At 42.9% G+C, this 15582-nt stretch overlaps 1 protein-coding gene across 1 annotated transcript; it reads left to right on the top strand.

Moving 5' to 3' along the window:
* Positions 1-11941: 11941 nt before the first annotated feature.
* Positions 11942-15031, top strand: LOC142098593 (cardiotrophin-2-like). The gene is made up of 3 exons (XM_075181427.1): positions 11942-11967; positions 12545-12681; positions 13442-15031. Exons 1-3 carry the CDS (start codon positions 11952-11954, stop codon positions 13943-13945), a joined length of 657 nt encoding a protein of 218 aa, XP_075037528.1. The 5' UTR covers positions 11942-11951; the 3' UTR covers positions 13946-15031.
* Positions 15032-15582: the final 551 nt, after the last annotated feature.

The raw sequence follows: 15582 nt of genomic DNA, 5'->3' as shown, positions 1-15582 counted from the left end.
AGTGAAATCTGTATTTAGTAAAGTACCTGCAGTAATAGAGTCAGTAACAACTAGAGATGGGCGGGTCCGGTTCTCCGAGAACCGAACCCACCCGAACTTTGGGTATCCGAGTACCGAGCTGAGCAGCTCGGTACTCTCCCGCCCATTCCGAATCCAAATCGAGGCCGAACGTCATTGTGACGTCGTCGGATCTCGGGACTCGGTTCTCGCGATACTTCAACTTTATAAATACACGCCTCCACAGCAATCCATCGCCATTTGACAGAGGGAGAGAGCAGGGTGTAGTCATAGGCTAATTAGAGCAGGGACAGAGAATACCATATTGTTCTTGCAATTGCTCTAACCAAAATCGCTAGTGCAGAGAGGAGGATAGAGGTTTATTATTTTTTCTTCATATTTGGCACTCCCCAGCGCTTTTGGGGTGTCCCCCATAATTGTGCATTAATATTTCTGGCTGTCAAAAGTCATATCTGTCAGCATTATCTACTAAATAATTTGTAGCACACCTCAGTGTTTTTGGGGTGTCCTCCCTAATTGTGCATTAATATTTCTGGCTGTCAAAAGTCATATCTGTCAGCAGTATCTACTCAATAATTTGTAGCACTCCTCAGTGTTTTTGGGGTGTCCTCCCTAATTGTGCATTAATATTTCTGGCTGTCAAAAGTCATATCTGTCAGCAGTATCTACTCAATAATTTGTAGCACTCCTCAGTGTTTTTGGGGTGTCCTCCCTAATTGTGCATTAATATTTCTGGCTGTCAAAAGTCATATCTGTCAGCAGTATCTACTCAATAATTTTTAGCACTCCTCAGTGTTTTTGGGGTGTCCTCCCTAATTGTGCATTAATATTTCTGGCTGTCAAAAGTCATATCTGTCAGCAGTATCTACTCAATAATTTGTAGCACTCCTCAGTGTTTTTGGGGTGTCCTCCCTAATTGTGCATTAATATTTCTGGCTGTCAAAAGTCATATCTGTCAGCAGTATCTACTCAATAATTTTTAGCACTCCTCAGTGTTTTTGGGGTGTCCTCCCTAATTGTGCATTAATATTTCTGGCTGTCAAAAGTCATATCTGTCAGCAGTATCTACTCAATAATTTGTAGCACACCTCAGTGTTTTTGGGGTGTCCTCCCTAATTGTGCATTAATATTTCTGGCTGTCAAAAGTCATATCTGTCAGCAGTATCTACTAAATAATTTGTAGCACACCTCAGTGTTTTTGGGGTGTCCTCCCTAATTGTGCATTAATATTTCTGGCTGTCAAAAGTCATATCTGTCAGCAGTATCTACTCAATAATTTTTAGCACTCCTCAGTGTTTTTGGGGTGTCCTCCCTAATTGTGCATTAATATTTCTGGCTGTCAAAAGTCATATCTGTCAGCAGTATCTACTCAATAATTTGTAGCACTCCTCAGTGTTTTTGGGGTGTCCTCCCTAATTGTGCATTAATATTTCTGGCTGTCAAAAGTCATATCTGTCAGCAGTATCTACTCAATAATTTTTAGCACTCCTCAGTGTTTTTGGGGTGTCCTCCCTAATTGTGCATTAATATTTCTGGCTGTCAAAAGTCATATCTGTCAGCAGTATCTACTCAATAATTTGTAGCACACCTCAGTGTTTTTGGGGTGTCCTCCCTAATTGTGCATTAATATTTCTGGCTGTCAAAAGTCATATCTGTCAGCAGTATCTACTAAATAATTTGTAGCACACCTCAGTGTTTTTGGGGTGTCCTCCCTAATTGTGCATTAATATTTCTGGCTGTCAAAAGTCATATCTGTCAGCAGTATCTACTCAATAATTTTTAGCACTCCTCAGTGTTTTTGGGGTGTCCTCCCTAATTGTGCATTAATATTTCTGGCTGTCAAAAGTCATATCTGTCAGCAGTATCTACTCAATAATTTGTAGCACTCCTCAGTGTTTTTGGGGTGTCCTCCCTAATTGTGCATTAATATTTCTGGCTGTCAAAAGTCATATCTGTCAGCAGTATCTACTAAATAATTTGTAGCACACCTCAGTGTTTTTGGGGTGTCCTCCCTAATTGTGCATTAATATTTCTGGCTGTCAAAAGTCATATCTGTCAGCAGTATCTACTAAATAATTTGTAGCACACCTCAGTGTTTTTGGGGTGTCCTCCCTAATTGTGCATTAATATTTCTGGCTGTCAAAAGTCATAACTGTCAGCAGAATCTACTAAATAATTTTTAGCACTCCCCAGTGGTTTGCGCTCAGAATGGATTCAAAGCAGTCCACATATGATCTAAATGAGCAACCAGGTTCTGTCACCAGTCCTGATGTTAGTGTTCCCAGTACGTCATCTGGCCAAGGCGATGTCAAACAACAGAGTGTTTTCAAATTAGTGCAAAAAACAAAAACCCCAAAAAATTTTACTGTATTGAAGCGAAAAAGAAGTGTAACTGAGCAAAAGTTAAGTGACGATAAAAAAAAAATTGCAAGCATGCCATTCTACACACGCAGTGGCAAAGAGAGAATGAGGCCTTCACCTTTGGCTATTAGTGGCAGATCCCAAAAAGTTACCCAGCCTACAATTGGTGCACAACTACTGTTACGCGTCAAAGCCGAGCTGCAAGATAACAGTGAGGCATTACAGGAGAATATTTGCTCTGATTCACAAATGACAACAATCCCTGTGGAGAGTCCATCCAACAGTGGGATGTCTAATCGTGACCATTCTGTTAGTCTACCCATAAAGAAGGGCCCTTTCAGCAGTTCTGCTGATGTGTGCCTGAACAGCCCGAGTGTAGCCGGTGATACACCAAGTGAGGATGACACTTTGTCTTTAGAAGAGGATGTGGGGGAGATTTGGGTATCCGACGATGAGGATGCGGTTGATTGTGTAAGTCCTGCAGCAGTGTGGCACCAGTGGGAGCAGTTCTGGCATGTGAGGTTCTGGCACCAATATGCACTTTCCAAACACAAGCAGGGATGACGCAGGGGGCAGACCACAACAGTTTGACATCTGGGCTGGTTTGAAGGATTTGTCAAAAAAATGTGTGACCTTGACCATAATTCCAACCAATCCTACTATTAACATGCAAAGGATGGTGGAGGGCCTATCAGGGATTAAACTGTATTTTTCATAATTTTCACTAATAATGTTTGGGTGTAATATACACCCAAAGACGAGTGCTCAATTGCTAAGAGTCATTGATGGAGAGGAAGACAAGCAGGCTTGTCTGTAGAATTTGCAGGCAAATTGTGCTGCGTTATATAGGTAACACCCAAAGAGAAGAGCTCCATTGCTCCATTGCTAATTGTAATTGCTGAAATAGAAATAATAGGGCTGACAGTCTTGGTCTAAATCTGCAGTTACATTTTATTGTACCATAGCTCATTGCGAAACTGGAGAGGTGGCAGGGTTTAGTGATAATCTTCCTCCAACAATACTAATTCATCCCAATATCCCAATATCATAGAAGTCTGTGTAGTATGATGTAATTGCTGATAATGGCCTTCCAAAGGGAATGACTAGTTGATTTTAGGGCAGAGCTGTCACGGTTTTTGGGCAATTCTTTTACAGCACAGCAAATATCAAAATGTTTAGCGGACTCATCTGCATCACCACTGGGTGTCTTGGGAAAGCAATTTCTTTTATTACAAGCAGTTGCCAGAGAAACTGAAGGAGAAGACGTCCCAACAAGATGTTGATAAGTCTGGGATCCTTGCAAAGAAAATTAAGTATTTCATCTACAATTAAAATATAGTTAGCACATTTACTTTGTTTTATTGCACACTATAATTTTATGTAGCACCTTTTCAAAATCTATTATTAAGGCAATCACTTGACTCAAGCTAACTGTGTCTGCACTTTCTTCACAGGTAACTACTTCGCTGGACTAAAGTATATTCCCCTCAAATGCTAGTCTTCTTGCAGCTGCTGTATTCTCCTACATGCTGTTGCAGAAACCACAAATTGACCCTAAATGTTTATGGACACAAACAGCATCTCCTGCATGTCATTTTTCAAAAGTTCTGTAACACCAAGTTGATAGTGTGTGCAAAACAGGAAATGTGATGGAATTCAGCCCCGCTGTAATGCTGGACCAATATTGGGGTCGTAATCAGAAATGACATATCCTCAGGAGACTCCAAGCAGGATTAGCCATCTTTCAATGACATCCCTTAGTTTTTGGAACAGTTTGTCAGCTGTATGCCTCTTAGTGAAGCTGCTGATACACAGAGTAGCCTACTTCTCAAAAATGTGATGCACCTGGGTACATGCTGCTGCTGTCCATGCTGGAGAAGGCGAAAGACCAACCCAGTGGGCTTTCACAGTCATATAATCTTTTGTTTGCCCAGTTCCGCTTGTACACATATCTGTGGTTAAGTGTACAGTGGGTAGAATACCATTTTGTCACCCAATAATGACATTTTTAGGAACTTTCCGGTACAGGAGAGAATAAGCTTTTCTAGTAAAATGGTATAGTGATGACATTTGCTAACAGGGACATAACACCTCAATTAAATGTCTTAAACCAACTGTATTAATAGTGGACATTGGACACAGATCTAACGCTAGCATAGTACCCAGGGCGTCTGTGATCCGCTTTGCGACTGGGTGACAGGTTTCATTCTTGCTTCCTCTTGCAGAGGATTGTTTACTTGCCAATTGTTGGGGGGGAAGATTGCAGGTGCTGGGATGTAGATGAGAGAAGGGAGGTAGATTATGCTGGAATGCTTGTTGTTAATTTTTTTTTAACCAAAGTTTCTGATTTTCCCAACAGTTTGCCAATAACTCGCTGAAAAATGACGAAACATGGATGAGGATCCCAGATGGTTAAGGTCCCTACCTCTACTGAGTGTGGCTTTCAAAATGTTACAAATGGATAGACAACTCTTGCCAGGATTCGTGTAAAAATAATTCCACACTTAAGAGGTGGATTTTTGGTCTTATGCCCAGGCATGACAATGGCCTTTTTGTTATCACTGGCAAGAACTGCAGCAATTTTTCTTTTCAAGTGTATGAAAATCATATTGTGACATAGGAGGTGTTCAAAATTGAATAAAAAATGACTGAAAATTAGTGTTACTGAGGTTAATAATAATGTAGCTACAAAATAATACCTAAATTATGTTATTTTAGCACCAATAAATGTAATTTTTATAACAAATTGCAAAACAAAACCAAACAAAACCAAAACCAAAACCAAAACACGCAATGGCAGTTTTGCAAAACCAAAACCAAAACCAAAACACGACGGTAATCCAGATCCAAAACCGAATCCAAAACCAAAACACGGGGGTCAGTGACCATCTCTAGTAACAACAGGAACAGAAGATTCAGCAATGGCGGTACTCTCAATAAGCACATTGTTCACTCTACATTGAAGCTGGTATCTATAAATGTCTCACTCTTTACATAAATCCCTTCATGTAATGATATTCACGTCTTAAACACATTAGCAGAGTAATGCTAAGAGCTGCAGGGAACCCCCAGTAGGGAGTGTAATAGGGACACACTTGGTAATGATTTAGTCACATGTCTTCCGCCACCAGCATGACTTGCAGCAGATCGAGATGTTTGGTGTCTCTGGGTTACGGGAAATTGCTTCAATTAGCACCATGCTATTAAATCATTTTGCAATCGTCTCATGGTTCGGTCACAGAGCTGTATCCTGGCCCAGTCATGGATTCCCTGGCGAGGTTGGCACACCACCCAGTCAGACGTTGTCTTTGGCACCGGTTGAGCGACTGCTGCTGGTACGATGGTATCTGTCTGGATTCCTGACAGGTGACGGAGACGAACTTCAGAGGATTTCCCCCTCCCGGCTGTCAACAAACCACATCCCCTCCTCCTTGTCACTGGAGACACAAAGGGGACACTATGACACCGACACACCCCACCCAGCGATACTTACCCTGTCATCGCTGGGGGGTTTCACATATCATTGCGTTATGGTCATTCTCTCTGCCACAACTAGGATGACATAACCTCTGTGTCCCAGATATGTCACACTGCCTGTCTATCCTGTCACCCAGAAGCCCCAGTCACAGACACCCTCGGGAGCCTGCCAAAGTTCTGTGGGCACACCCCCAGCGATCAGTAAGAGGATACTGCGGGGAAACTAAACACACTGCATAAGTGACATTATATCGCATTATATGGGCAGCACGGTGGCTCAGTGGTTAACACTTCTGTCTCACAGCGCTGGGGTCATGAGTTCAATTCCACACCATGGCCTTATCTGTGTGGAGTTTGTATGTCCCCCCGTGTTAGCGTGGGTTTCCTCCAGGTGCTCCAGTTTCCTCCCACACTCCAAAAACATACTAGTAGGTTAATTGGCTGCTATCAATAATTGACTCTAGTCTCTCTCTCTCTCTCTCTCTCTCTGTGTGTTAGGGAATATAGACTGTAAGCTCCAATGGTCCATTACATCTGCTTTGCCTGGAGCATCTGAAGTTTTGGTACTAGTTGTTTATTGTTCTGTACTGTTATTCCCTGTACTGTCCATTGTTTGTACTGTGTTCGGCGCTACGGAAACCTTGTGGCGCCTTATAACTAAATAATAATAATAATAATGGGGCAGGGACTGATGTGAGTGAGTTCTCTGTACAGCGCTGCAGAATCAGTGGCGCTATATAAATAAATAAATAAATGATGATGATGATGATATCGCTTATTTAATGTTTTAGGTCCCCTAACCATTGGCTCCCTAGGTAACGGCTTAAATTCCTTAATGGTAGCACAAGTCCTGCAGACACCTTCAAATACCCGCGATCTCTCCATTTTGCGGGTGACGTATATAGTCTGCCTCATCGCAGCTCCTATTTCGCGATGATAAGGAACACCCCGTTCTCCCAGACTTACCCATGTTCTCATAAACCCCTTGCTCGTTCTGGACTGTGGGGTGCAAATCCACCTATGGTGCTGTGTAAACAGGTGCACAGTTCGCAAATACATTTAGGTTCATCGTTGGCAGAAGCAGACTCCTGCATCTCCATACTATGAATGTCTGACCTCTCATCCTGGGCCTGATTCATTAAGGAACGCAAAATTATTATTTTTAAAACGGTCAGGAAAAATAAAGGGCAGATTACGCACACGCATATGTAAGTCCTATCAGAGCACAAAGGAAAAAAATAAAATGATTAAATACATTAAAAACCTTAATCATTATTAAAAATACATTTAAAAAAAAGTTTGCTTTTTCATTTTTTTAACATGAAATACAGTTATCAGGATTACTGTTATTGTATACTGTACATAAAATTATATTTTTCAGTTGTTCTCGATTGCAAACACATGTTCTAGCATTGCATACGTGATCGTCATCACTATGAATTGGCACTTGCACCAGACCTGTAGCTGTAAATCACATAACTGAGAGATGCTCAAAGCTTGAATCGGACGGACGTGTGTGCGCTCAACATTGGCACGCCCTTACGGTACATTGACTGTGTGCGTACGCCCCCTTCACTGTTCTGCCCTTGAAATCGTAGGCTGTCGGAAGTGTCCTTTGTGTTCATTGAAGTATAGACCATTTCTGGACATACGGAGAGCAATTCGCAACAGTCTAGAAATGAAGTCACATTGTAACGCTGGTTACCCACTAGCATTCAAACACTGTTTCTAGGTTATTTTTCGCATGCAAATACATCTAAAAATAAAAACCAATTCTGTTCTAGGAGTCCACACCCTTTTGCGTTCATGCTTGTGTCTACGTATTTTTGCGCTGTGGTGTAATTGACACAAAGTTGTGCACTACATGTAGAAATGAAATGAATGGGTCATAGACAACAATGGATCTACACAGCACTGGTAATTGTTAGAGATGACTGATATGCGATGGAAGCAGGGAGTCCAGTCCCACACTGATCAGCCTGGATCTGCTTACGCTATGACATAGGGACCCTGTTTCCCTGTTAATAGTAGGGACAAGCCCATACCGTCTAGCATTGGGGCAGATTGAGGAATTTGGCAGGGGGATTGATTTCAATGGGCTTTTTAACTGATCACTCCCGCACATTATTTCAATATTATTATTATTTCAGTGGGAAACCCCATTCAAATGAAATCATGGTGGCAAATGCAGCCAGTGCATTTCAAAGGCAGAGATACCGAATATAAACCACATGGACATCTCCAAATCCGAACTCATCATCTTTCATCCTGCCAATGTTGCTGTCCTTCACCCTCAGCTTTACACCCAAGTCCAGTCCTTCACCAAATCCTGCCACTTCCTCCTCCCTAACATAACAAAAATCCGTCCATTCCTCTCTGAGGGAGCAACCAAAATCCTGGTCCATTCACTCATCATTTCTCATCTACTGCAACCTCCTCCTCACTGGTCTTCAGGTCTCTCATCTTTCTGACCTTCAATCCATCCAGAATGCTGCGTTAGGCTCATCTTCCTCTTCTCCTCTGTGTGAATCTCTTCATCGGCTCCCTATCAGCATTTAGTTCATGCTCCTTAACCTCACTTACAAAGCCTCTACTAACACTTCCCATCTTACATCTCTGACCTTGTCTACAGGTACATACCTACCTGGCCACTCTGCTCCACCTCTGGCCTCCGCCTCAATTCACCTCTCATTACCTCCTCCCATGCTCACCTCCAAGACTTCTGCCGTGCTGCCCCTAATCTTTGGAACTCCCTACCCTGTCTGCCCCGACTCTGCCCCAACCTTCAGCCCCTCAAACGCTCACACAAAACTCACTTCTACAAGCTCACCTCTCCTACCACCTCCTGACCATTCTATCCATCACCTCCTCTTCCTTGTCTGCCATCTCCATTTTCTCCCACTTGGTCCTACTGCCTCTCACCACCCTTCCCTCTAGAATGTAAGCTCTGGGGTGCAGGGTCCTCTCTACCTATTGCCCCACGTTTGTCTCCTGTCTGACTCCCTCGAACGTCCTGTCACATTATTTGTTGCACTCTGTGTGAGTCCCCGTAGCATTACTCACACTCATCTGTGCTACTTATGTGTTTTACCTCATCTATTTGTTACTTGCTTCTGTATCTGGCGCTACGGAATCTGTGGCGCCTTATAAATAAATAAATAATAATAGTGATAATAGATTTACATGTGTTTCGCTCTTGCGATACATCAGAGGGTAACTGGCTTTATGATGTGAAATCCCGCAGTTAGGAGATTAGGTCATACTGTCACCAAGCGAGGTTAACGTTTATTCACAAGCCTAGCTACAAAATGACATCATAGGATTTGTTTAGCTGCTGATTTTTGGGTGACTCAGGATTTTCTGTGATGTGTCACAGACGATGAGTACAGTTTGGTGTGTCATTCTATAGAGAGAGTGGCTGCTGAGTAACATAGACCCCACACACATCACTTTAGCAGCGACGTCCCCCTATATGTAAATAAACCCCCCCCTTTCTCACTCTTTCCAGGATCCGTTCCTGCTCCTGAAGACTTGTCCCTGGTTTAATGTTGTCCAAGTGTCCAATACAGTTTGCCTTATTGTGTGCTCTGGATGTTATCTGCTCTCCCTCTGGACTTTAGAAATTAATATTTATTGAGTCCTATGTTCAGTTGTCCATGTTTGCGACACATGTCTAGCCTGGTAAACAGCTGTATATTACCAAAGTTTATTAGTGACTCTGAGAAGGTTAGAGGACGGACAAAAGCCAAGAGGATAACCAGGATCTGATTATTCCCAACGTTTGGAAATTACAACCGGACTCATATGTGAGCAGAATGGTGGCTCAGTGGTTAGAACTTCTGCCTCTCAGCACTGGGGTCATGAGTTCGATTCCCGACCATGGTCTTATCTGTGAGGAGTTTGTATGTTCTCCCCGTGTTTGCGTGGGTTTCCTCTGGGTGCTCCGGTTTCCTCCCACACTCCAAAACCATATTGGTAGGTTAATTGGCTGCTATCAAATTGACCCTAGTATGTCTGTGTGTGTGTGTGTTAGGGAATTTAGACTGTAAGCTCTATTGGGGCAGGGACTGATGTGAGTGAGCTCTCTGTACAGCGCTACGGAATTAGTGGTGCTATATAAATAGATGATGATGTAATCGCAAAATTCTATAACAAATGTAGGGGCATTATGGTGATTTTGTCTATCAGTCATGGATGATGTTGCACTAGTGTTTTTTTTATACATTAAGAGACTAAAGTAAATTTAATTCCCCTGTGGACTGAGAGGAATATATTCACTTGCACATCGGCTCAAGCCCTAGAATAAGATCATTTTAATATCGACTTACATTTTTCTGTGCGATATTGTGGTGCACAATTATAACACATTATATTACCAGATTGTAATATATTTTTGGGTGGAGGATAATGAAATTTGAAGATTGAAAACATTGCGAGAGATGTATTGGAAATCACCTACATAAGGTCAACACAATTATGGCTATAAACATTGATCCACAGATTTATAGATGAGCGCACTTTTGGGTTCTTTTTTTCTTTCTTTTTTACGAGGGAATTTTCACTGACTATTGTGAGATTGGAGCTGCACAATGTCTGCGTAAGTGCGTGCTTCTGTAGGTCTGTATGGGCCGTATTTGTGTAAACACCTCTTTACTGTACACGGCCCCTTCCCTTGTCCGTCCACAGTTCTGCGTGCGGGTACTCATAAGTACCAGAACTGGGTAAGCCTGCAAATCCTTGCGCCCCCTTCCTGGGCATACGCAGAGAGATTTCATGCAAGATACAATACGCAAGCTGGGAGACCGCCCCGATCTGCCCCGCAGAGTACACTAGGATATATCTTTTTCTTTTATACAGAATTTCACTGAAAAGTGGTCTCCTGTTTCATGTCTTTATCCACACCTACTTAGATGACTGTGGGTTTTATACTTTTTGTGATGTTTTGCATTACACTCTTATTTTTATTTTCTCTTTCTCTTTCTATCTGTGCTGGAGAAAGTCACTTTATTGGACATTTGTGGGAAGAACACGGAGATCTCCTAATTACTTCCACCAGTCAACTGTGAACTGTGGTGGCTGTTATTTACTTGCAGGTTCCTCTTATAATCAACATCAACATTTATTTATATAGCACCAGCAAATTCTGTAGAGCTTTACAGTTGGGAGCAAACACTAATAAAAGAATACTGGGTAATAGATACAGACAGAGAGGTAAGAGGGCCCAGCTCGCAAGCTTACAATCTATGGGATCAGACGGCACAGGTCTACGGTGTGTCAATATTTCCATTGTAGTATCGTCTGTCTATCTTGTATTTATCCAGTGACTAATAGTTCCTGAACCTCAATGCATCACAGAGAAACTCAAACTGCAGATTTCTTGGGGACCCGTCCTGTCTGATCATCTCCCCCTAAAAGCAGCAGATTAAACTGCCCATCACAGAGGAGAGATATTAGTTTCTAGGGAAAATCTAACGTTAATAACACTAATCACCCCCCGAGAGGGAGTTTTGTGCAGAGATTATATCCATTACCAATGCACCTCTGCTGTGATTTACATCTCACATGAGTACGTGTGCTGTAGCCCCATATTGTGCCAAATCCCTGGGAGAGAACGGCGACTCACATAATACCTCTAAGGGGGGTGAGTTGTCAGCTGGTAACCTTACTCCTGCAGTGCCTCTTTGTCTGGGCAATGCTTCCGTCAGCTCTCTTGAAAGCCCTTAATTGCAGCGAGCTGTCAGCTCTTGGGGGGTAAGTGGCAGGAAGCACGAGTCACTTGAAAGTTCTATTTATTTCTCTTTCACAGGTTGATAGACCCTATTCATAATTCTTCCACCTGTACATACCTTCTCCCCGACTCACCGCTCCCCCCCCCCCTCCCATCCACGCTGTCTCCTCTTCCTGGATGTCTTAGAAGGAAGAAAGAATCACAGCTGTGAGGAACAAGAACGGGGATTCCTTTCTACCCAGCGCGGCAGGGGGTGTGTGACGTTTACAGATTACTACACAGGTGAGAAACATGAAGGGGGGGGGGACAGGTATAAAAACATTTCACCTGGGGCAGGTGGATCACAGGACAGGGAGTTGGGTGCAGGATGCTGGCAAGAACAGGTAAGTTCCCAAATGCTGTCAGATAGTAACTGGCTCACAGTACTCTGTGTGCAAATGAAAGTAGTGGTACTGTGCATCAATAGCATGTAGTGGTACTGTGCATCAATAGCATGTAGTGGTACTGTGCACCGATAAAATAGTGGGACTAGTTATAAATAGAATATAGTGGAAATGTGTCTAGATAATATGTAGTGAGATTGTGTATAAATATAATGCAGTTGTACTGTGCACCAATAAAATTGTGGTACTATGCACAAGTAAAGTTGTGGGACTGTGTATAAATAACATGTAGTGGAAATGGGTATAATAGTGAGATTGTGTATAAGTAACATGAGCTGGTACTGTGTATAAGTACAATTTAGTGATACTGTGTATAGATAACATGTAGTGGTACTGTGCATACATACAATGTAGTGGTACTATGTTTAGAAAAAATGTTGTTGCACTGTGTGTACATAACATATAGTAGAAATGGGTATAAATGAAATGCAGTGGTACTGTGCATGTTAGAAATGTGTAGAATTTATATATTACTAAGATGACTTATTTACATGATATTGTTCATGTTTCCGCGCAGTTATTCTGGCGTTCAGCCTCACCGTATGGTACTGGGGATCCGCGGCCGCACCGCTGAAAGGAGAGGAGGTCCTCACACAGATACAAAGCTTGTCGACCTTACACTACACCAATGCCACGCTGATGCTGAGCACATACGTGAGTGTGACCCTAACCCCCGCTGTACAGTATCACAGTAGTGTCAGAAGTCATCCCTGACAACCCAACTTGTGGGACAGTTGTCAGCAAACCCCCCCAACTCCCTCTCAGCTTGGTGATTGGCAGTCTTAGACTAGAAGGAGAACTTGACAGATGCGCTATGAGGAATGCACAGCCTAAGGCCAGCAGCAGATCATCTAGTTAGGAATATACTGGTGACCCGATTCCTTAGCAGCGATTTATCACCAACCCACGCTGTGCGGAGGAGCAGTCAGCTGCGCCCCCTTCTCCTATAACCTGCTCACCCCATAACGACTACTCATCCACTGCTGGTAGACAATGTCCTCCTTGCTGTACATTATAAGGAGAGCAGAAGTCACCGGGGAGATATAATCATGTTAAAACAGGAGGTTGAATATTTTCATAGGGATGGCGGAACCCTGGGTGGATTCTAATATCTATATAATTTATGTTGGGGAGTAGGAGTCACTTACAATACACATTTTTCCGGACATATTGAAGCAATGACATCGGCGCTCACAGCTTATATAGATATTATATAGAGAAGTTTATATACATTTTATTTGTAGTCTTTGATCCCTTCTCTTGAGATTTCCATGACGCCCATCGTGACTATAGTGTCTTCCTCTTTTACATCTATTGTTCCCTCATTCTCCTGTATCTTCCCTCTTCCTACAGCTTGTTGGTGTCTCTGACCTTCTCCTCTAACCGCCACTCTTTCTTGTGTTCTCCCATAAAGGTGCAGTACCAGGGCACCCCGTTCAGCAACCCTGGATTCAGTTTTCCCAGCTGGCTGGAGGACGGTCTGCCCAACGCCGCTCTTGGCTTCAGGGAATGGCGATGTCTTTGCCCGGGCACACGCCTGATGCTGGCCAGGGCGGCCTTCGCAGCCATCTCCGAGTTTCTCCAGTTGGTCCTCGATGACCAGTACGGCCTAAACCCACAAGCTGCAGATCTACACAAACTCCTGGAGGCATCTCAGAGGGTCTCGGAGGCTTTGTTGAGTAACCTAAATGAGGCCTTGCTGGTCCTGGGCTTTCAACCTCCATCAATCCAACCTGGGCCCCTGAGCTGGGCTTCTAGAAATGTTGGTGATTTCGCGAAGAAGGTGAGGGGTTACGTGTTGTGCAGAGAATACAAGGACTGGCTGATGAGAGTGTCCAACGACACAACAATACTGAGACAGGCGCGAGGAAGAAGAGAGAGCGTCGGGCTAGAGAAGAAGGACTGCTGCAGGTCCTAAGACACGAAGAAGGGAATTTTTATTATAGAAACTGGACAAATATCCTAAAAGAAACAAAGGTCCGGTAGAGTAACGATAGAGTGCTTCAGGACCTCAGGGTGTGGCCAGGTCAAGGAGTTGGCAATAGAGGCTGCTGCCTTTGGCCTATGGAAGTCTGGGGCTGCAGGTCCAGCCTTGAACAATTTTTCATCCTATTTTAGCCGAGAAGCAGGAAAATGGTATTTTCTTACCAGATCTGAACTCTATCGGGGGGTGAGACTCCTCATTAGACACTGGAACTGAGCTGGGGTACACGGGTAATTATGAATTTAGGTTTAACCATATAAATTACTTATCGGATACATGAACTACAGAGTGAACTCTTACCGGAGTTATTTTCTGCTTGTGTTGTGAGCGGAAGCAAACACCCAAGAAATTCTGGATAATTTACAAGGAAACAACAGGAAGACATGAGAATAAGGGCTTATAAGTTCACAAGAAAATAACTTTTGTACAGACCTACCCACTTCTCAGGAACATATGAGATTTCTATGTCTTCTAGTAATAAACTGCACTAATAAGGAGCATCTGTATACAGCCTACATGCAGTGGAGGCAGCCATACTGGAGTCTGATATAATAATCTATCAATTCACCTGGAACTAGTGACATCATTCCTGCATCCATGATGTCACTGGTTCATGGCGATTTGATAGGCTGCACTCTCAGGAATGTTGGTACCACCCTGCCTCCATTGTGCGTAGGTGATGGATACTCTTTGCATGTTTCCATATATAGACAACACCAGGTACCTCGTCTATACAGTATTTGCTGCCTGTCGTCTTTCTTCCTCTGTGCCACCAGGTGGCGCAATAGCTCTGCAGTGCTGGCAGCTAAGAACTGGGACATTTGATTCCAAAATCTCTTTCACTTGCATTTTGTTAGTATCATGATTATAGATAAAAATCCCCCAACAAAATAGTTTCTCAGACTACCCCGAGCTCGACATTTAGACTTGTTGTTTATCAAGTGGACCCTGTGCTGTATGATCTGTGTGACTATGATTGTAATTAGGGGCCTGATTCATTAAGGATCTTAATTTAAGAAACTTCTTATTTCAGTCTCCTGGACAAAACCATGTTACAGTGCAAGGGGTGCAAATTAGTATTCTCTTTTGCACATAAGTTAAATACTGACTGTTTTTTCATGTAGGACACAAATATCAACTTTAAATTTCAGTGTACAAATCAGCTATCAGGTATTTGTGTGCTACATGAAAAAACAGTCAGTATTTAACTTATGTGCAAAACAGAAAACTAATTTGCACCCCTTGCATTGTAACATGGTTTTGTCCAGGAGACTGAAATAAGAATTTTCTTAAGTTAAGATCCTTAATGAATCAGGCCCCAGGTTATTACAGTATAATATAATGGCTTACACTGCTTAGCCATACCACCTGTGGCCTTTCAACTTCCAGAGGCAGGCAGGGCATGCTGGGACTTTCAGTTCCACAACAGCTAGAGAGGCACAGAGTTGCAGGGAGCTTCCGAGTCCTTCTGTCTGATTCACATAGTTGCCAAATGTTAAAACAGTTTGCAGAGCTGTGTCCCTGGGAATCACACGCAATCCTGTCTCGTTGGGCTTTGGAGAACTACACCT

The sequence above is a fragment of the Mixophyes fleayi genome, chromosome 7, assembly GCF_038048845.1.
Source record: "Mixophyes fleayi isolate aMixFle1 chromosome 7, aMixFle1.hap1, whole genome shotgun sequence".
Taxonomy (NCBI): Eukaryota; Metazoa; Chordata; class Amphibia; order Anura; family Limnodynastidae; genus Mixophyes; species Mixophyes fleayi.
The sequence above is the reverse complement of the archived record's forward strand: the minus strand, read 5'-3'. Positions and strand labels throughout refer to the sequence as shown.

Bases quoted from the DNA above. Each gene is read 5' to 3' on its own strand.
- LOC142098593 (XM_075181427.1), top strand. The intron at 12,682-13,441 runs GTGAGTGTGACC...TCTCCCATAAAG, and splicing joins CGCTGATGCTGAGCACATAC to GTGCAGTACCAGGGCACCCC.